The sequence below is a fragment of the Protopterus annectens genome, chromosome 7.part0 (genome assembly GCF_019279795.1).
Source record: "Protopterus annectens isolate FY-2018-M chromosome 7.part0, PAN1.0, whole genome shotgun sequence".
NCBI lineage: Eukaryota > Metazoa > Chordata > Ceratodontiformes > Protopteridae > Protopterus > Protopterus annectens.
The window spans coordinates 450,741,589-450,762,911 of NC_056739.1; the positions used below are offsets into that span (position 1 = coordinate 450,741,589).

General features: G+C 42.2%; 1 protein-coding gene across 1 annotated transcript in view; it reads left to right on the top strand.

Annotated features, from left to right (window-relative positions):
- The window catches only part of NEURL4 (neuralized E3 ubiquitin protein ligase 4), a 1,403,612-nt gene that overhangs the window by 197,617 nt on the left and 1,184,672 nt on the right, over positions 1-21,323 (top strand). The window contains exon 8 of the mRNA XM_044076219.1: positions 9,991-10,252. Coding sequence (XP_043932154.1) covers positions 9,991-10,252 — 262 coding nt within the window. The remainder of the gene's footprint in view (positions 1-9,990; positions 10,253-21,323) is intronic.

A 21,323-nucleotide genomic window follows, 5' to 3' on the forward strand; every position in this document is an offset into this window, starting at 1 on the left:
GCCTCTGGCACCTAATGATTCTTGAGGCTGATGAAAGCCTGGGATCTTTTCAGATTTCCATTTCCAAACCAGGCCAGAGAACCTTAATGGAAGCTGGGATGGTGGAAACTTAAGGTATGTCCGCTGAGGCAAATAAGACCCTGATGGCGGTGGGGAACCATGACACACTCAGTCTGAGGGCCCTGCTCCTACACTTCCACTCAAACATACATCAGCTCTGATTCTTTCTCCACTGGCTACCCCTTTGAAAAGAAAACAAAAAGTTAAACATCCTGAACTTCATCCGGTTCCTGACTGGGAAGTATTTTCACAAAGCCTCTTTAAGGCATTTCAGGCTGTACAGACACAACAGTTACCTCCTGGCCCCTCTCCTCGACCACCTTTAGCGGTATCAGAAGAAGATTACTCCTCTTCAGAGGAATCTATTAATTATGAATTTCAAATAGACTCTCCCAAGGGCTTCATTACCCCAGAGGAGGATGACTCCATTACTCCTGAGTCACCAGGGGAAGAATTCACCTTTGGAGACACAATCTCCCTCATGAGGGAGCATTTTAAGTGGCAGGCATCAGAAGTATCTGACACCAAGAAAAGGTACTTTTACCTTTTACAAATGGAGCAACCTTCTCCTTCTGCTGTGTCCCCATTACTGCCTGCTTTCCAGGATGCATTTTTGGCTGCCTGTCAATCCCCAGGCTGATAGAATCCAGCCTCAAAACGCCCTGACCACTACTGTAAGGTCCCCCAGGAAATCCAGTTCTTCTTTAAAAATCCTCCAGCAGACCCAGCAGTTATTGCAGTCTCTGCTGACAAAACTTCAAGACAATTACCATCTGCTGCTCTGTACCCCACGGATAAAGACAGCAAATTCATGGACAGATATGGGAAGAAAGTGTATACGTCCTCTACTCTGGCTATAAGGGCTCTCAGCTGTCACACACATATGGCTAGGTATGTCCTAGATACCATCACCAAAGCCTCTACCCTCCTCTCTGAAGCCCCTGACTCCCCCATTAAAGCACAAATCAACACCCTGCTTTCCACAGCATCCCAAGTGACTAGGCACTCCATTAAGTGCAGTTATGATGCTGTGGAAGCCTCATCTAAGTCTGCTGCATCGGGATCAGTTTTGAGGTGATATTCCTGAGTAAATCTACAACCTCTCCCTGTGGATGTACAAACAAAATTGCTTGGTGCACCCCTGGACAATAAGGCTCTGTTTGGCCAAGCATCTGTAGAACTTCTGAAATGCCTTCGAGAAAAGGTTAAAGAACTAGGAAAACCTTAAGCATTTACTGGTATCCCCTACACCCAGATACCACAGGAACTACCCACAAAAACCTTCTTTTGTGAGAAGACTGTCCTCCCACAAAGCTCTTCAGTCTAAGGGATGTAGACAAACAAGGAAAAGCTCTACTCCCAGGTTTCCCACCAACTCTTCCACTACACCCTTTCGAAGTCAGTCTGACCAATCCAGACCACCTCCACTGTGACATACCACCTTTAGACCCAAACACCCCCCTATCCCTTCGTTTCACCCTCTCCCTACCCTCCTGGCACATAATCACATCAGAACAATGGGTCCTCTCCATCATTCATAGGGGATATTTCATGATTTGGTGGATGTTACCACCCTTCCAGGGTATTCCCCAACCACCAAAAAAACAAACCCGCATTTTCCCACTCATCATTTAACAACTCCTAGCTCAGGGTACCATAGAACAGGTACCCTGCCCATAAAGAAACATAGGCTTCTACTCCAGAATGTTTCTGGTACCAAGGAAAGATGGCCCATGGAGGCCAATCCTAGACTTATCTTTCCTAAACCTCTTTCTCAAGGTACCTAGCTTCAAAATGATTACTTTACCCCTGCTCTTACCACTCATACCAACACAGGCTTTCATGGTAGCCCTGGATTTGAAGGATACCTACCTGCAGATTCCTATACATCCAGCTAACAGGAAATTTCTCCACTTTGCAATAGGTTCTTGCCATTTTCAATTCTCTGCCTTGCCCTTTGGCCTCTCCGCTGCTCCTCGAGTGTTCACAAAGTGTCTAGCCCCCTTCATTGCTCACTGTAGGACTCTGGGTATACAGATATACCCATATCTAGATGACCTGCTCATCCATCACCAAGACCACCAAGTTCTTCTACTCCACCTACAACAGGTAATGTCTGCCTTATCATAAACCACGAAAAGTCTTACCCGACCCCCTCTCAAGACTTGATTTTCTTGGGATGCAGAATAAGAACAGACAGAATGAAAGCAGTCATCCCAGACCAAAGAATCCTAGACCTTTGTCTATACTTCAAATAACTCCTCACCCTCTCCTCCTTGACAGCTCAGGAATTCCTGAGAATGTTAGGCCACATGGCATCCCTTATACCCATGTTACCTCTAGCAAGACTCCACATGCGAAAAATCCAGTGGATCCTAAAAACTTATGGAGTCAACACTCCCAGCCCCTGGACTCACCCCTCCCTCTACTTCTGTGTCTGAAGAGGGAACTCTACTGGTGGGTTTCAACACTTCACCTCAACCAAGGAACCCCCCTACAGGTTCCAGCCCCCCTACAACAGGTCTCCACAGACACATCAGACTTGGGGTGGGGTGCAGTGCTTCTAATGAATCAGAATCAATTTTCTGTGCAGGGCAGATGGTCCAATCTAAGACAAAAAGGCCATATCAACATCAAGGAAATGAGGGCATTACTGTTAGCCCTTCTAACATTCAAATCAGCTCTTCAGCCAGGAACCCTAAAAGTAATCACAGACAATATGACTGTCCTGTGGTACATAAGCAAGGGGGGAACAGAGTCCTACCCCCTCTGCAGCCTGGTGATCCAGATATGGAACCTAGCATCATCACTCCAGATCCACCTGATGGCAGTATATATTTCCTCAACAGAGAATGGTATGGCAGACAAACTCAGCAGAACTGCAGCCCCATCTCAAGAATGGATTCTTCAGAGAGAGGTATTCCTGCACCTTATTCACATATGGGGTATTCCACAAGCAGAACTCTTTGCCTCCCCCCAGAACAGACGGATGCCCAGCTTCTGCATAAGGGACCCACATCCACAAGTTTGGACATATTCTCCTTCTCTTGGGCGGTAATGTACCTCTACGCCTTCCCTCCTTTTCACTTTGATTCAGAAAGTCCTCCTGAAAATCCAGAGGGACAAACCCAAAATCCTGTTGGTGACCCTGTTTTGGCCAAGACAGCATTGGTTTCCCCTCCTCCACTTACTAGCCAAGGGCAATCATCACAGGTTACCCCACCAAATAGACCTGCTCACACAGGACAGGGGATCCCTACTGCACCCCCAGGTGAAAAATCTGAAACTGACCTTGTGGGTGATAGGGCTTTAATCCCCTGCAGACACCTATATTCAGAGGACGTACTTAATGTTCTGCAGGAGGCCAGAAAACCTAGTACAGGGAGACGTGTATCTAAATGGGGCAGATTCTGCAGGTGGAGTCAACGGAAAAACCAGGACCCTTTGATTACTTCTATACCTATGGCCCTTTCCTTTTTGTGTGAGCTACTTCACTCAGGACTGACTTACTCCTCAGTCGAAGTCCACTTATCTGCCATCTCTGCTTGTCTGCCATTATCACCTCCTCTGGCTTCTCAGTTGGAAGTCGAGCTTTTCCTGAAAGAGGTACTTCATGTCAAACCCCCAAGAAAACCTATACCCCCTCCTTAGGACCTGAATTTCGTACTAGAAAAACTCACATTGCCACCTTTTGAACCAGCTCATTTAGTATCCCTGAAACTTTGCACCCTGAAAACAGTTCTACTAGTGGCCCTCACCACCGCCCAGGAAAATATCAGAGATACAAGCCCTTATGGCTGCCTCTCCTTATCTTACTTTCCACAAGGATAGAGTTACTCTCAGGACCAACCCCTCCTTCAATGTCAAGGTGGTTAATGAACTCTCATTAAACCAGACCATTAACCTACCGGTTTTCTACCCTCATCCACAAAATTCCTCAGAGAGAACTCTCCATTCCTTGGATGTCCAAAGGCAACTGAGGTACTACTTAGACAAAACCAAACCTATTAGAAAGTCCGACCAATTATTCATCTCCTTCCATCCGAGAGCTCTAGGAAAGGCATTCTCCAAACAGACCATTTCTTCTTGGATTTCAAAATCCATTACCATGTGCTATTCCTGTCATGGAAAATCCTTGCATGGTCATGTCAAGCCTCACTCTACCAGAGCAGCTGCCTCCTCAGCTGCCTTTTTCAAAGGGATCGACTATGCTTCCAGTTTAGAAACGGCCACTTGGACCTCTATTCACACTTTCACCAAGCATTACAAACTGGACCTAGCCTCAAGAGCTAGAGCAGGGTTTGCTAGGTCAATTCTCCAAGGTCTCATTGACCACAAAACCCAATCCTCCACCCAGGCTCATACCTAAAGCTCTGGTACTCTCCCTAATGTAATGAATACTGCAACATGAGAATAGAAGGAACATAGAATAGTTGTGTAAGAACTTATCATAACCTTAGATGTCCTTCTCTTTCATGTTGCAGTATTCCGTCCCTCCCACCTGCCCCCTCTACCTTACCTAACTAACATAGCAGGGCCTACCTGTGAGGACATAGTCATTCTCTTCCCCAGTCTCAATATAGCCTACCTACTACCCTAGATCTAGTCTACATATAAGTCTAAAGGTCTCCCTAGTAGAACCCTCTGTTAACCCGCAGGAGTACTACTGTATGCGCCAGTTCATTCTGAAGAGGGTATGTGCAGACATCACTTTTATACCGTACGTCGGTTTATGACCATGACAAGGGACGTCACACATACCCTCCAGGAACAAAGACTTTGGTATACTGGCCAGATGGCGGCGCTGCAGGCAGCAACCTCCCTGCTGTAATGAATACTGCAACATGGAAGAGAAGGACGTCTAAGGTTATGGTAAGTTCTTGCACTACTATTCTTTCCCTTTAGACAAAAACTCCTGTTTGGACCTCAGGCAGCCAATCTTTTCAAAATCATCCAAGAGCAGGTGAAATCCATGAAAAACTGATGACCATTTCTATTAACCTCCATACCTAGGTACCAGGGGAGTTGCCCAACAAAATCCACATCTTTTGTTAGAAGAGATTCTAGGTACAGCCAGAAACACTTGAAAGCACCCAGAAAGAGTTTCACAAAGAAACTATAGAAATATTCCTCTTCTGAGAGATCTCCCTTTGGGAACAAGTCTCTCTGACTGTCTACAGTCTCCCCCAACCCCAACCCTAACACTTTCCGTCTCAAAAAGGCTAACCCAGTAAATCTCCACCTGGCAAAAGATTACCATGGACCAGTGTGTGCTTTCTTTTATAAAAAAGGGTTATAGTATGTCTGGGATGGAAATCCCTCCTCTAAATGGCATGTCACCCCCTCCTCACAACCAGATACACCTGCTTCCACCCATGCCATGGGAACTGCAGACATGAGGCAGAATAGAACCAGTACCCCAGGAATTTGTGGGAAAGGGCTTTTATTCTAGAATTTTCGTAGTACCATGAAAAGAAGGGCAATGGAAACTCATACTAGAGCTCTCTCTCCCTCTGTCTCTCTACTAAACATATTTCTAACAATGCCAACTTTCAAAATGTTTTCTCCTCACACTGTACTTCATTCATTCTGCCTTGGGCTTTTCTACTATTTCTAGAATTCAACCCATTGCAGGAAATTCCTAACATTTTGTGCTGGGTTATCTCACTTTCAGTTTACTGCTGTAGGTTTTGGGTTTTCCACAGCCCCAAGAGTTTTCACAAGCTGTCATGCCCAAGTAATCACCTTCTGTCAAACACAGGGAATCCGTATTTTCCCTCCTTAGATGATATGTTAATCCAAGCCTTTTCTCCTCAGATACTCCTGCAACACCTCCAGCTAACCCTCATCCTCCTGTCTCAGTTGAGGTTCACTATCAACCACAAGAAGTCTTCCCTGCAGCCAGCTCAGAACTTAGTTTTCCTGGGATGCAGACTGGGTGCCATAAAGATGCAGGCCCTTCTACCTCAGGAAAAACTGCAGAGACCTGCAGATTGCTTTCACAACCTGACCTCCTTCAACCAATGCTCAGCAAGGGAAATACTGTGGGGATTCATGGCAGCAACTATTCCTGTGCTCCCTCTAGCCAGACTGCATACGAGGATAATCCAGTGGTATTTGAAAACAGTTTGGTCTCGACACTCTCATCCTGTAGACACAGTTATTCCATTATCACCCTGGCTCAGAAGAGAGTTCTCTTGCTGGAAGAACCAGGTGATACTCAACCCAAGACTCCTTTTAAGCCCTTTAATTCCAGTTCAAAAAATGCACTCAAACGCCTTCGGATGAGGCAAAGAAAGCCTGGACAGGGACACATTTGGTTCAGGCAGTTGGCAACAAACACTACTAAAGGAACACATATATTTACATCCGAGACCAATAAACGTCTCTCTCTCTCTTTTTTGCACAACGGGCCCTTGCTCCTCAGCCTAGAGGACAGATGCTTTCAGCTTTCATTGGACAAGGAAGAATCCTGTACATCTTTCCTCCTCTACTTTTCATCCCAAGGTTTCTTTTACAGGCCTGAAAAGAAAAGCCAAAATTTTTGCTAGTATTCCCTTTTTTGGCAACACAACATTGGTTTCCCACTCAACCATGGGTATCAACTGTGATCTGCCATAAAGGGGATCGTATCACACAGCAGAAAGGTTTGCTACTACATCCCAACCTTTCATCTCTGAACCTAACACTGTGGATGACAGGGTTCTAATTTCTTACAAACACCACTTTTCAGAGATAATAATTTAAGGTTTTCCAAAAAGCCAGCACACCCACTACTGAAATCCCGTGTAGCCAAATATTAGAGGTTTTCCTTTTGATGCCACAGTAATAGACAGGACCCCAACAAATCGCAGTTACCTTTCATACTAAAATATCTGTGTGAGCTCATGCATAATCATGTCTGGTCTACTCTTCCATTAAAGCCCACCTGTCAGCAGTCTCTGCATGTCTACCCTTCAGTCCTTTTTTATGTAGACCGGAGGTCATGTTATTTCTTAAAGGAGTGCTGTATCTTAGACCACCAAGAAAGTCCATTACCCCTCCTTGGGATCTCAACTTTGTTCTAGAAAAACTTACTTTGCCTCCTTTTTGAATCACTAATCTCAGCAAACCTCAAATTCTGCACCCAAAAAACTATTCTTCTTCTGGCTCTTACTTCAGCAAGGAGGGTCTTGGAGCTTCAGGCTGGCATGTCCATCCTGTTCTTTCTTATTTTTCACAATGACAGAGAGTCCTTGAAAGCTAACCATTCATTCATGCCTAAAGTAGTGAACGAACTGTCACTTAACCAGGCTGCAAATCTTCTTACTGTCTTTCCCCAAAATCAGTTCAAGTAGAAAAATCTGACCAACTGTTCTTCTGTGTCTTCTTTATGCACCCAAAATTGGACCACCTAGTGTCTTGGATGAATCTCTAAGGCAATCTCCTTTTGTTATTCTCTGTATGGTAAGCCCTTGTCGTCATGCCCTCAAGCTTATTGTACCAGGGCTGTGGCATCATCTGGGGGCCTTCTACAAAGAGGCGGATGCCAGGACTGTACTAGAAGCTGCCACCATTTCCTCTGTACACATTTTCATGAAACACTGCCGTATCAATGCTTTCTCAAGGTCTAAGGCTGCCTTTGTTAGGTCACTCTTTTCGGGCCTCTTGGACAGTTCTGCAGCTCACTAACCAGCCAACCTTACATCCATTTCAGCTGTGGGAATTACCTATTTATTATGAATATTGCAATAGTGATATTAGTCAGGACCTAGTACAGTTGTGTAAGAGCTTACTATATCAGTAGATGTTCTACTGATCACTGTTACAGTATTCCTTCCCACCCTACATTCCCTGTACAATCCTTTTCCATAATCTCACTGCCACTGTCTATTTCTCCTAATTCTGTCCCTATACAGTGTACAGCATCATAGAACAAAAGGACCCCTTCATGATTTGCCTCTCTTAGCTGACCAGTCTCTCACTCTCGGGGGATGTTCAAGCCACTGGCTTGGAGATAGTCTGAGGAATTAAGCTCGTATGTCTGCATATATACCCCTATGCTTACGTGTTGAGGTCACATATTGGACAAATGAGCCTAAGAAGGTAAAGCTTTGGTAGCCCTGCCAGATGTCAGCGGTGATCACTGCTGCAGTATTCATAATAGATGAGTCGTCAGTAAAACATGTACTGTTATGGTAAGTTCTTACACAACTGTACTGTCTCTTTCCGGCTTTTACTTGTGAGAAATGGAGATTGTTATTGATGGCTGTTTTTCCCCCTCACCTTTCTGCTTCATGTTCTCCAGCTATTCCATTCCTCCTGTCCTTCTCCAAGTTCAGGTCTTCCAGTTCCTCCTTCCATTTCTGGACTTTCTCCTGTACAGAATCAGGGCTGGCATGGATCTTAAAGGTGCCCTATGATGTTGTACCAGCAACTGCTTTTGGGGGGGTATTAATGGGTATTAATATAGTCCTCATATCCTCACCCCACCCATGTAATTGTGTACCAAGTCTAAGGGCTGCTTCTCTCTAGGGACTACACCATCCCTTAGATGAAGCCCTTCCCATTTGGGATGGGCATGCACAATCCTCCCTGTCAGTGTGTTAGACACCAGAGCCGCTAACCTGGGTTGTCGAGACATAGATTTGGCTTTATCCTTGTATGCCACAGGACTGGCCGTGTTATTGCTGGCTGTAGGATGAAGGCTTTATATTAGTGAGTGCCAGCACTGCCAGCCAGTCAAGAATCTTCTTAGCACAGGTTTGCTGAAGCCTGGCCCATTATAATGCTATAGCCCTAAAGGCATATATTTATTGTTTCAGCGAGGGCATTAGATAAATGTGCTTTCTCTATGCATGCTCTTAAAAATGATGTTGGTTCCTTCTGAGTTAAATCTTAATTGCAAAGTATATAAAGCAGTTGGATAGTTAATATCTTATAGGGTTAACAGTGAACTACAATAATATGAGATGGTTTAAGATGCAGATGTTTTTAATTTCATAGCCACATATTTTAGACTTATAATAGGTAGAGTTGTAATATTTTGTTATCTATAATCTTTATTTTGCAGGACATAAGAACACATTTCTGTGTCTTATATTTTTATTATTGTCAGAAATTATCTTTAGCTGAGGTGATGGTCTTGTTTTTTTTTCTAGTTTCTCAGTCATAGTTATAACAGAGTTGTCCACGTTTTCTGTATCTGGGGTTGGTATTCTGAAGCCAGCTACAAGGGATCTGTTGATTTCTCCACAGCTTCTAGACCAAGTCATAATTATGTTGCTTGTCATCTTTTTCATCATCAGCATCATTATATTCAGTCTCTTCCACATTGCCTTTAATCCTATCCTTAATGTTCATTGCAAGCCTCATCTCTCTGTTTTTTTCTGATTTCTCTTTTGTACCACGAATCATTGTATGCCATAATCCAGTCAGTTTTAGTGTAGCCTGAATTTCTGTATCTCCTTTTTGCTATTAATTCATGCAGCTAGTTTTCATCTTTTCCTTTATAGTCTTTGTATTCCCCGTACTGTTGAGATTATTGCTGCATTATATTGTCCTACTCCAACTTTCACCATGCCCTTCTTTCATACATAATGTTGCCGTGTGTAAAAGGTGTGGTCCATATTTTACAATTGTGTTAGTTTTTTCCCTATCCTTTCATTAATTTTCTTGACAAATCTACTATAAGCATCTACAAGTCAGTCATTACATTTGTTTCTGTCTCTCTCTCTCATTTAGTCTAGCACATAGAAAGGCACAAGTATTTAAAGTTAAGTTTTAATTTCAAGTGTTCTTATTGTGAAATCTCCCTGTGATCAAAGCAGCCAGTAAAGTAGTGATACAGTAGACTGTCATCAGTCTTTATTCACAACTAGAAATTGTGGACAGGAAGAAAATACTAATGTTGGTCATTGTCCTGAATAAAGTATTTGGTTTATGTTCTAGGAGTTGCTGCAACCCAGACACCTTCTTTGGTGTATGGAGTGGTGGATTTGTATGGAATGGCAGTCAAAGTCACTATTGTTCATAATCATAACCACACTGATCGCCTTCGCAGGAACAATGCAATCATGCGAGCTCTGTCCCCAGATGTTGGACGTCGAATAACAGACTCCTCTGAACCAGATGTGGAGAGGCTCCTTTTCCATCCAAACTGTGGACAGAAAGCTGCAATCATTAATGATGGAAGGACAGCACATCGACCTCAGTGAGTATCACTAGACTGAGCTTCCATAGTTTTGGGAGTGACAAAATGTGCATATATGGACCAAAATACATATTAAGTTGTCATCAGAACATCACTCTCTCTGGAGGCTAGGGTATAATGACTTCCATTGTTTTATCTTGTCTAGTTCTTTTTGACGGTAAAAGCTGTTTACTTCTTTTAGTCAGACTTTTTGCAGTGTTTGAGTATTTGTTTCTTAGGTCATTGTTTCATATCATTTCTTAATGGCCAGCCTAGTGCAGCTATAATTTAAATATATCAACTGCACCCTCAGTCACCCAGTGCATTCTCAAACTAAACCCCTTGTCACCAGTATTGACCCAAGTTGCAACTGCTCTCTCCACAGCCAAAAAAAAAAAAAACAGCTCTGTGGTGGCAAACAGCCTCGCTGCGTATTGCTAAGCTTAAAGAATCATGTACCTGAACCTCGACTAAACATTGTTAAAGTCTCCCCTTTAGATTATGTACCTGAAGAATGGTGAAATTCCATAGTTGTCCACTTACATAATGGAGTCCTATCAGCTGACTCTGGTAATAGTCCCATTAGTCTGTCTGGCCTTATCTATAAAGTCATGGAATGAATTACTGCAGAGTTTATAAATAAAGGATATACAAGATGTACACAGACTTTAGACTGTTTGCATTTTGGCTCTCTCAATGGTAGAGCACTACTTTTGTACCTTCTTTGAAAAAGTCATCAAAACTTTAGAAGAACTTCTCTCTACACTGATTATATAGCATTCACCACAGTATTTACCATTCCTCACTATGACATCATAAATAAGCTAATTCAGCTAAAGTTCAGCTTCTTTGTAGTTTCCTTGATTGAGTGTATGCTAGTTGACAGCCAGTTAGCAATCAGAATAAGTAGTACTCTTTCAAAACAAGCAAAATGTTTCTTGCAGCATCTCTCAAGTTTATGTCCAAGGCCCTGTCCTATTTGGAGTCCGTTTCTCTGGAGTAAAAGCAAATGCTAATAACCATTGGCTAACTACATTTGTAGACAACTTAAATCTAGGAATGATCTTAAACTCCCCTTCACATTCATTGATACTCCACCCAGGCCTTACTCACACTAATGACTGGTCTCTAATCACAGTCTCATCCTAAATGCAAAGAAAGGTAGTATCTTCAAGTTTGATAAAACTGGTGTGCAGTGTCACACAAATGGAGTTGATTTTAAGATTGACTTTGTGAGCTTTGATATAGGAACTTGTATAGACAACATGGTTTCCTTAGATCAGTATACCACCATTTTTTTCAGATGATCCTTGTACCTTTTGCATCTAATTACATCTGCCATGTTCATAGGTTCATACTAGGCTATCTGCCCTAGGGCATTTATAAGCCTAGCCAGAATGTGTTTGGCTTTCGCCACCCATTTTAAATTTATTTTGCTATGCCCTTTTTCGAGGTTAGTATACTGTGCCTCTATCTAACAGTGACACAGAAGTGATACCCGGGGTAAACCTACGATCTCTCATCCACTCATCAAGATTCCTCTTGAAGAGAGTCAATGAGGGACTCTGCCTAACCTGGACTGGGATTTTATTCCAGAGTGAAGGGAGCCTCTGGGTTATGAATCTGTCCCTCCAGCATGTCCTATTTATTTCAGTGCTGAGGTTCAAGTCTCTCGAGCGTAGCTCGATGGGATTTGGATTTTCTGAGGTGCAGCATGTCCATTAATTCCGGGTTGGACATGGCTTTATACGTCAGGCACAGATCGCCTCTGAACAGGCGGTATGCCACTGAGTAGAGCTGGAGTTTCTTTAACCAGGCAGCATATGGCATCTGTTTGAGCCCTTTGATCCTCTTGGTGAGGTACTTTTGGGGTCTTTCCAGTTGCTGCAGGTGTCTGGTAAGGTACATCCCAAAAGGGGCATTGTACTCAATTATGGGCCTGATGAGGGATGAGTAAAGAGGCACGATGACCTCCCTGATCTAGATGTGAATCCCTTCATGATTAGGTGGGCTATATAAAATGTTTTTCTAACCACTTTGGCCACGTGGTTGTCAAATGAGAGATTGCTATCAACTTGGGTCCCCAGGTCCCTAATTACTTCTTCTGTACTTAATGGATTTCCACCTATGTGGTAATTTGTGGGCACTTTGTTTTTGCCAAAGGGGATGACTATACACTTTATGGCATTTAGCTTGAGGCCATGGCACTGGCACCAGTTGTCTGTTTCTATGAGGCCCTTTTGGAGGATGCTTGTGTCGGCTGGAGAGTCGATTATGGCACCCAGTTTGCAGTCATCTGCGAACTTGGTCAGCCACAGTCCTTCCGTGTTGGCCTGTACCTCCGAGAAATATATACCGAACAAGAGAGGTCCCAGGACTGAGCCTTGTGGGACACCACTTGTAACTGGTTGGAGTCTGACATGGCTCCAGCAATTCTAACCATGTGGGTTCTGTCCTTGAGCCAGTTTGCAATCCATCTAGTGACATAGGGGTTTATATTTAAGCTGGTGAGCTTATCTATAATGCCTGAGTGGGGTATTGTATCGAAGACTTTTGCGAGGTCCAGGTAGGCTGTGTGGACCACCTTCTCCTCGTCAATGGCCTTGGTGACTGTTTCAAAGAAATCAACCAGGTTTAAGAGGCAGGATCTGCCCTTAACAAAGCCGAACTGGGTAGGATCCAGTGTTTGTAGGTCCCCAATATCTTTATTTATGAGGTCCATGATGATCCTTTCCATAGCTTTGCAGACCAAGCTAGTCAGGCTTATGGGGCGATAGTTTCCAGGATCCGTTGAGGCACCACCTTTAAGGAGAGGGACCACTGTTGCTGTACGCCACTCTTTGGGCACATATCCTGTAGTAAGGCTGAGATTGAACAATAGTTTTATGTTTGGGTTTAGCTCTTCTTTGAGTTCATGTAGGACGCAGCCTGGGACACCATCTGGTCCCATTGATGCTGTGTTTTTTGCTTTGGAGAGGGCGGTTCTTACCTGAGCATCTGAGATGTCAGGGGGGCAGCACTCTGCTGGGATAGATATTTGCCCTTTTGGTGGGGAGGGGGGGAGAAGTTTGCGCTGAACCTGTCAGCTAGGATGTTGGCAATGTCTGTGGGTTCGGTGTATTTTTTGTCATTTTGGACTATTTCTGAGCATATCTGGGAATTACCACCCAGGTTCCTAACATAACTAAAGAAAGCCTTGTGATTATCCTTAGTGTCCTGTGCAATTTTTCTCTCGAAGCTGGCCTTAGACAATTTTATGTGTGCCCGTAGTTTTTGCTAATACTGATCAGTGATGCCTTCCCTTTTGTGATTTTGCTTTATCATTTAGTAGCTTCCTCCTTCTATTCTATAGTTTGTTTATGGCTGGGGTCCACCAGACAGGACGTCTGCCTTTGGAGGATTGGGTCTTGGTTTTATTTGGGATCGCATGATCCATGCATTCCTGAAGGTGTTCATAGAATGCGTTTATAAAGGATTCTGCGGTCTGGGCTGTATTTTCCACAGGCCGGGGCTTTGAAGGATTCCACCTCAGTTTTGAGGAGTGTAAAATTTGCTTTAGAGAAGTTTTTCACTGTGGTTTTCTGGGCAGGGGTGGGGTCGGGATGTGAATATCCAGTGAGATTAGTTTATGGTCTGATCTTACCAGTGAGGGATACACTTCTGGTCTGGAGCATAGAGTCCCCATGTTGGTGATGATCAGGTCCAGTATGTTTTCCCCTCTTGTGGGAGTGGTAACAAGTTGTTCCATAGCATTTGAGTTTATAAATTCTAGGAACCTTTGGGCTAGGGTGTTGGAGCTAGAGTAATGCTCCCAGTCTATGTTTGGGTAGTTGAAGTCGCCCAATATAATGGTGTTTGGAGAGACCTTCATATTTTCCAGTGTTCTCAGGAAGGCCGAGTGGGGTTCCTGGGTTTGGGAGGGTGGTCTGTAGCAGGCTATAAACTGGAAGGCAGTTTTACCCACTGTTAGTTGCACATGGATAGTCTCTGATGCTTCGTGCTTTGCCACCAACCTGGAGGTGTGGGTATCTTTGATGAATATCGATACTCCCCTCCTTTTGTGGTTCGGTCCAAGTTTTGGGGCCGAAAAGCATGGTATGAGGTATAACCTGGTAGTGCTGGGGTGCTCTCAGGAGCCCTGAACCAAGTTTCTGTTACTGTACAGATATCGATGTTCTCCATGCTAAGGAGAGTTTCGAGTGCGTGCATCTTGAGGTTTAGACTTCTGGCGTTGAGTAGCATTACTCTTAGTTTCTTATCCCTTGTGATACCTATGGAGGTGGGTTTGTCTTTTGAGCCTTGCCTAAAAAAGGCACTATGGGGGTAGCAAGAGCCTTTGCCAATATCCGAAAGCCCAGGGGTGACAGGTGCAAGCCGTCCCTAGCGAAGCATCGTGGCTTGTCGAGCATATCATCCCAAGCTGATAGGCATTGGATCCCCTTTGAATTACACCAGTACTTAAGCCAATTGTTGAAATTGATCATCTTGTCTTCATATTGTGGCATCATTCTTGGTGAGGGTAAGATGCTACTCAAGGTCAGGGTCATACCGGCCTGGGCTACATGCTCGGAGAGCTCCTTTATGTCTCTTTTCATGTAGTCCAGGGAGGTACGTCTCAGGTCATTCACACCAGCATGGACAATGACTGAGTCATATTTGTACTTGCCTTGGAGTGACCTGAGTGCTTGTGTTATGTGGCGGATCCTAGCACCCGACAGGCTGCTCACCGTGACCCTCTCCTTGTTCAGCCTGGTGAGCGGGACGTCAGTGTGCCTGACGATAGAGTCACCTATTACAAGTGTATCAGGTGTGTTGTTTAGTCTTAAGGGCTGTGACTGTTTGGCACACTGGCTTTGTGAGATATGTGTTGCACGTGTTTTGTTTTGGGGTAGCAGCTGCTTGGGTGTCTGCTTTGGAGGTCTCTGCTGCTTCAGCAGATCTTTATTTAGAGCCTCCGAGTATGTTTTTGTGTGATTGTGTTTGGTTTGCTGTCGTGGTAGGTCTATGTGAGACTGGAATTGTAGTGAGTATGGTTTCCTTCTCCTCCTGACTGGTTATGCCAGTACTGAGTTGAGAGAGCTTAGCCTCCAGTTTGGCTATATGGTTGCATCTCTCACATGTGTTGGAATTTGTTGGGAGGAGGAGAGGGTTGTCTGTGTACATGAGGCAGTTGTAACATTGCCTCAAGATTCCCAGATTCACCAGCTGGACCGGAGAGGAGATTGACAACTGACCTTTGGACATGCTAGAATAATATTGGGAATTCCTTAATAATTGAAAACCAGGGCCAGTGGGGAGTGAGGGTGTAGTGCTTTTAATTTTTAGTGCTGACTTATATAATTGCTTTAGTGAGCAAGTGCCAGGTAACTTAAGTGCAATGTGTTACAGGTAACTTAAATGCAAAAACGACAAACAGTAACTTTCTTTCAAGTGAAACAAGGAAATAAGTACAGTAAGCAATGCAGATATCACTAGTGAGCCACAGAAGCTGAGAAGCACGTATTAGGTGGAATTAGCTTTCCAGGGAAATAACAAGCAAACAAACAACAAGCATATAAACAAAGCTATATTCAGCAGGCCTGGATCTAGTCTATGCTACAGCAACCAAGGTGTACCAATTTCAGTAAGATACAGTTCAAATATTCAGGCACTATAAACCTTTAACCAGAAATTCCCAGCTCAGAAGGGCAGAGTCCAGCCTCTTCTCCCCCAAGAGTGTAGACCACAAACCTTCTTAATGTAAAATAACTGGCCTGAAGCCCAAGTGCCTAAACCAGAACTAATACACTTTAAGAATAACAGACACTGGGCTCTCAATCAGCAGTTCCCAACTTAGAAGGATGAAAGCTACCTGTCCTGCCACCACAGTGCATGCCACAAACCTTCCTAATGTAAAACAACTGGTCTGAAGCCCAAGTGCTTAATCCAAAAGACTTAGAATGACAGCTAAACTTTGATCAAGTTACTACCAAGCAGTAATAAATACAATTGAATACTTTAGAGAATGCCTGGATTAGTGCTCAAGTTACACAAACAAAGCTAGATCCAGCAGGCTCGAATCCAGTCTATGCCACAGCAAACAAGGTGCACCAACTTCAGTAAGAAGCAGTTAGATATGCATGCACTATAAGCCTTCAATCAGAAATTCCCAGCTCAGAAGGGCAGAGTCCAGCCTCTCCTCCCACAAGAGTGCAGACCACGAACCCTCTTAATGTAAAATAACTGGCCTGAAAGCCTAAGTGCTTAAACCAGAATTAATACACTTTTAGAATAACAGACACTGAGCCCTCAATCAGCAGTTCCCAACCTAGAAGGATGTAAGCTACCTGTTCTGCCACTACAGTGCAGACCACAAACCCTCTCAGTGCAAAACAACTGGTCCGAAGCCCAAGTGTTTAAACCAGAAGGCTTAGAATGAGTTACACCAAGCAGTAATAAATACAATTGAGTACTTTTAAGATGATGCAAAAGTAAAAAAAAGTAGGTAGAAACACAAGTACAGTAAAAGCAGATTAAATTTTTTTTTTTTTTTTTTTTTCTGAACAAGTGCTGAGATCAAAGAAACAGATTTGAGTGCTGAAACTAGAAAACTGGCTAGTTATAGGGGAAAAAAAACTAAGCTAGAAGGCTTCCCTCCAACACAGAAGGGCTTGGGGGCTCAAAAGCCTACAAATAGTCTATACCACTTAACAGGAAAGGCAGGAAACAAGCTTAATTTTTTTTTTCTGTTTCCCAGATGCTCTCTTTGTACACAGTAGGAGTGCCTGAAATCAGAATATGATCTCACTGCACTCAGTTGAGTGAGCAAATGAGATGGGCCCAGAAGGAGTATCCAAACACAAATTTACAAGAGGGGCGGGCAGCTGCAAGGCCACTAAGATTAACACCAAAACAAAAACAGGGAGGGTGGGTGGGACAAACTGAAGAGCAGAGTGAAAACTTCCAGTTCAGCTAAATATTCCTTCCACACAGTTAAAATCAATTTAAATACTGTATTTTTTTGAAAAAAAAAAAGCAGATAAAGGTACTTAAATTCTCTTATACGTCCAGTTGAATACACATATAATATAATATATATATATATATATATATATATATATATCTATATATATCTATATATATATATGTGTGTGTGTATATATATATATATATATATATATATCTATATATATATATATATATATATATGTGTGTGTGTGTGTATATATATATATATATATATATGTGTGTGTATATATGTGTGTGTGTATATATATATATATATATATATATATATATATATATATATATATTCTCATCAAATCCCAATCCATCATAATTTCTCATTAGATTGCCCTCATCCACCCTGTCATAGAATACAACACTCCATTTAGCATGTCTAGCTGTAAACAATTTTCCAAACTGGAAAGACACCATTGTTTTATAACTAATAATATCCATGGTTTAAAGTGCCACTCATGTGGATGGACTAAAAAGCTTGCCCTTATTTTCTCTGTCCTGTAAACTCCTGCTTAGTGGTCTGTACCTTGCCTTCCAAGCTATATGAAACCTTGCTTTCTGCAACCTCCTTTTCCTCGAAAACAAAAAGTAAATACTCGATCCAAAGACCGAAATTTATGCCAAAATGTCAGCCAGCCCTCCTGTTTCATGGATAAATTCATCCCCCTTTACCCATGGAACAAGCTTATATAGATAGTAAATGGTGTACACCCTTAGTAAAATTCAAATTTTAATTAGTTGAATGGATGAGATCAAATAAACTTCTAACTGTGTATTATCACATCTTACTTCACCCTTTTCCTTCTTTGGTTTTCTTTTCCTCCATTTCTGCAAATTGTCCCTGTTTTGTTTTCCCCATAGTATAATGCAAGATTAAATTATTCTGGCTGCATCTCCCACATTAACTGTGCTTCCTACCATCTTCCTAAATTATAAGCTGGCAATCTTTTGGGGGGGGGGGCATCTTTTATGGCAGGGTTAGCTAAGCCTGCAGTAGTTGACATTCTGCTGGCTTTGGTATAAGCTTATGACCTGCAGTGGTTGACATTCTGCTGGCTTGGTGTAAACTTGTGACACTCTGAACACCAAAAATACCAGTTTATTGTTAAAGAAAGTGACTCTGAGCAAATCCACCATTTTTTGTAGCACTTATTAATAACAGGACTTACCACTTCAACCTTCTGCTAACCCTATGTGCTACCCTTTTATTGTGTACCACAATGTGTAAAATAATATTACTGAATTTCTATGCAATACTTGCTGTATTTCTAACACCTTTATTTTTTTAAATAAGAAACATCTGTATTAAATTATCATTTATGACATTAGGCCATGTTACATTTATATAAATAACAATAAACCACAGCAACACAATCTCAACTGCAGACATCTTACATTCCAAACCATGCCAACACAACTGTAGCTGCAAACATTATACATCAATTCTAACATATCCAGTCATTGTTAGTGAACCATTACATAGCTCATTCAAATCCTGCCTTCTTTGAAACATTGTTCCTCCTCTGCATGTATTGATCCCTCAGTTCCCATTTTTTCCCTATGTAATTTGCTCCTCCCCTTTCCTAAGGATCCCAGTTCCATTTGTTTTATCTCTGTTACTATCTTCATTACTTCTAGTAAAGTTGGTTTAGACTTTGATTTCCATTTTCTAGTAATTGTTTTTTGGCAGCCATCATAATTAGATTCAGCAAGACTTTACCATGGCAAGGCAATTCCAAGTCTGTATCATAGCTCAAAAAAATTATTGCCCTAGTCACTCTAGCTTGCTCACCCAGCATCTCCAACAGAGCAGTCTGCAGGGAATCTTTAAAGTCTACCAATTCATTACACTTCCAGAAAATGTGTTCCCATGCATTTCTTTCTGCCCTATCACACCTCCAACATTTGCTGTCTACCCGAGGAAAAAGTCTTTGAAGTCTGCTTGGGGTATAAAAATACCTATGTAAGTACTTCCAAGCAAACATCCAAAATCTTAGATTTTCTTGCATATTTGGGAGACATACATATATCCCCCCCCCCATTGTTTCTTTGTGAATTGCTTATCTAATCTCTCTTCCCAGTCCTTCCTAACCTCCTCTGATTGATTTAGCTGTCATGCAATATTTTATATGTTCTACTAATTATTCCTTTCTTATTGGCAACTTCTGTTCTCGATTGTACTAAACACTCTACCAGTGTTGGTCTTTCTTTTAGCCCCCCCAATTTATTTATATATTTTTTTGCCAGTACTGTGATATCAGTCTGTAATATGGAAGGGAACCTGTAGCCTGCAGTCCAAATAAGTTCTTGGCATCTTCCCATTCTATTACCTTTCTCTCTCTAGTTATTTGCTCCCAGTAGCTTGGATCTTTTGCCAGTTTTCTCCAATATACTCCCGCCCCTCTTGCCTATTGTCTGTATCCTTAATTACAGTCTTCCCTCTAGGCAGAATTTACTTTCTCCATTCCCGTGTTGGCTTAGTTCTTAGAAGACCTTCTGCTACTTTATGAATATAATATTCTATGTGATTATTGTTGATCTCCTTAAAGGTCTGCATCCAAAATCGCAGTCTCTTCCTGTTACTTGAGCTTCCCCTTTGTTTCATCATGTCTTTCCACTTTTTATTATAGTTTTCTGCTTCTGCTATGAATAGAAACCTTAACTGTGTTGCTCTGAAGTACCCTTCAAATCAGGTAATCCCAGTCCACCCTGTTCTGTTGGAAGAGTAAGCTAATCCCAATTGACTCTTGCCGTCTTCCCCTCCCAGATAAAATCTTGAAGCTCTTTATTAATTGCTATCCACACCTTCTCCTTTGGTTGATAAAAATATGCCTGACCAGTGTATAACACTAAAGGGACTATAAATATTTTAACTGCTTGTATTTTACTACCAACATCCATATAACAGAGCTTCCATTTTCTCAGTTTGTGTATTATCTTTTATTTAGTCTCTTCGTACATATCCTTAGCTGCCACACCAGTATAATTTTTAATCCATACTCCTAAATACTGCATTTTTATCATGTCCCCATAAATATGGATATTGCTGAACCAATTCATACGTGGATACATAATTTACCGCTATTGCTTTTGTTTTTCCTTCATTAATTTTGTATCCCAAAAAGATTTGAAACTGTCTGAATATGTTCTACAGCACTGTAATGTCCATTTCTGGTTTTATCAAGTGTAAAATAATGTCATTTGCCAGTAAAGCCAGCTTTTCTTGACTAGCATGCCTAGTATACCCTTGAATTTGAGTCCCTTAATTTCTTTGACAGTGGTTCTAAATGTAATGCAAATAACAAAGGAGAGAGAGAGGACAGCCGTGCCTAGTTCCTCTGCTAAAGCAGAGGTTATCAGAGAGGACCCAACCCACTTTAAATTTCGCCTCCAATCCTTCATATGTCCTCCTAATCAACCTTATAATTTTATCAGGGAATGCAGTTGCTTCCATTGCTGTAGTCATAAAATCACAGATTACTCTGTCGAATGCTTTCTCTGCATGAAGACCCAAGAGCGACAGTGGTATTTTCTGGCATTCTGCTTCCTTCTGGATCGTCACTGTTCTGTTTATGTTGTCAAACGTTTGCCTCCCCTCCAAAAAACCACATTGATTCTTTTAGCCATTATAGACATAAACACTATATAATCATGATTTAGTATTGAAGTGGGCCTGTATGATCTAGGTAGTACAGCTACTACCTCTTTCTTCCAGGATGTTGGTACTTCTCTCCCTCTTAAAATACTGTTAAACAAAACCTTTCAGATCTTCTTCATTTTTTTTCTCTCCTAGCTTCAAAACTTCCACAGGAATACCATCTAGTCCTGGGGACTTTCCTGTAGATTGGTTATACATCACAATTTTTATCTCGTCTCCTCTTATCCTATTAGTAATTGAGCCTCTTCTCCCACTAACCTTGGCATATGTAATTCTAACATAAACATTTCCATTTGTACCTTTTCTTGATTTCCATATTTATCTGCTTTATAGAGTCTTTCATAAATTTCTGATGTATTTCTAATATTTGTACAGAATCCCTAGTTATTTTCTTTCTAGTAGGCTCCCTAAGCTTTGTGACAGACCTTTCCACTT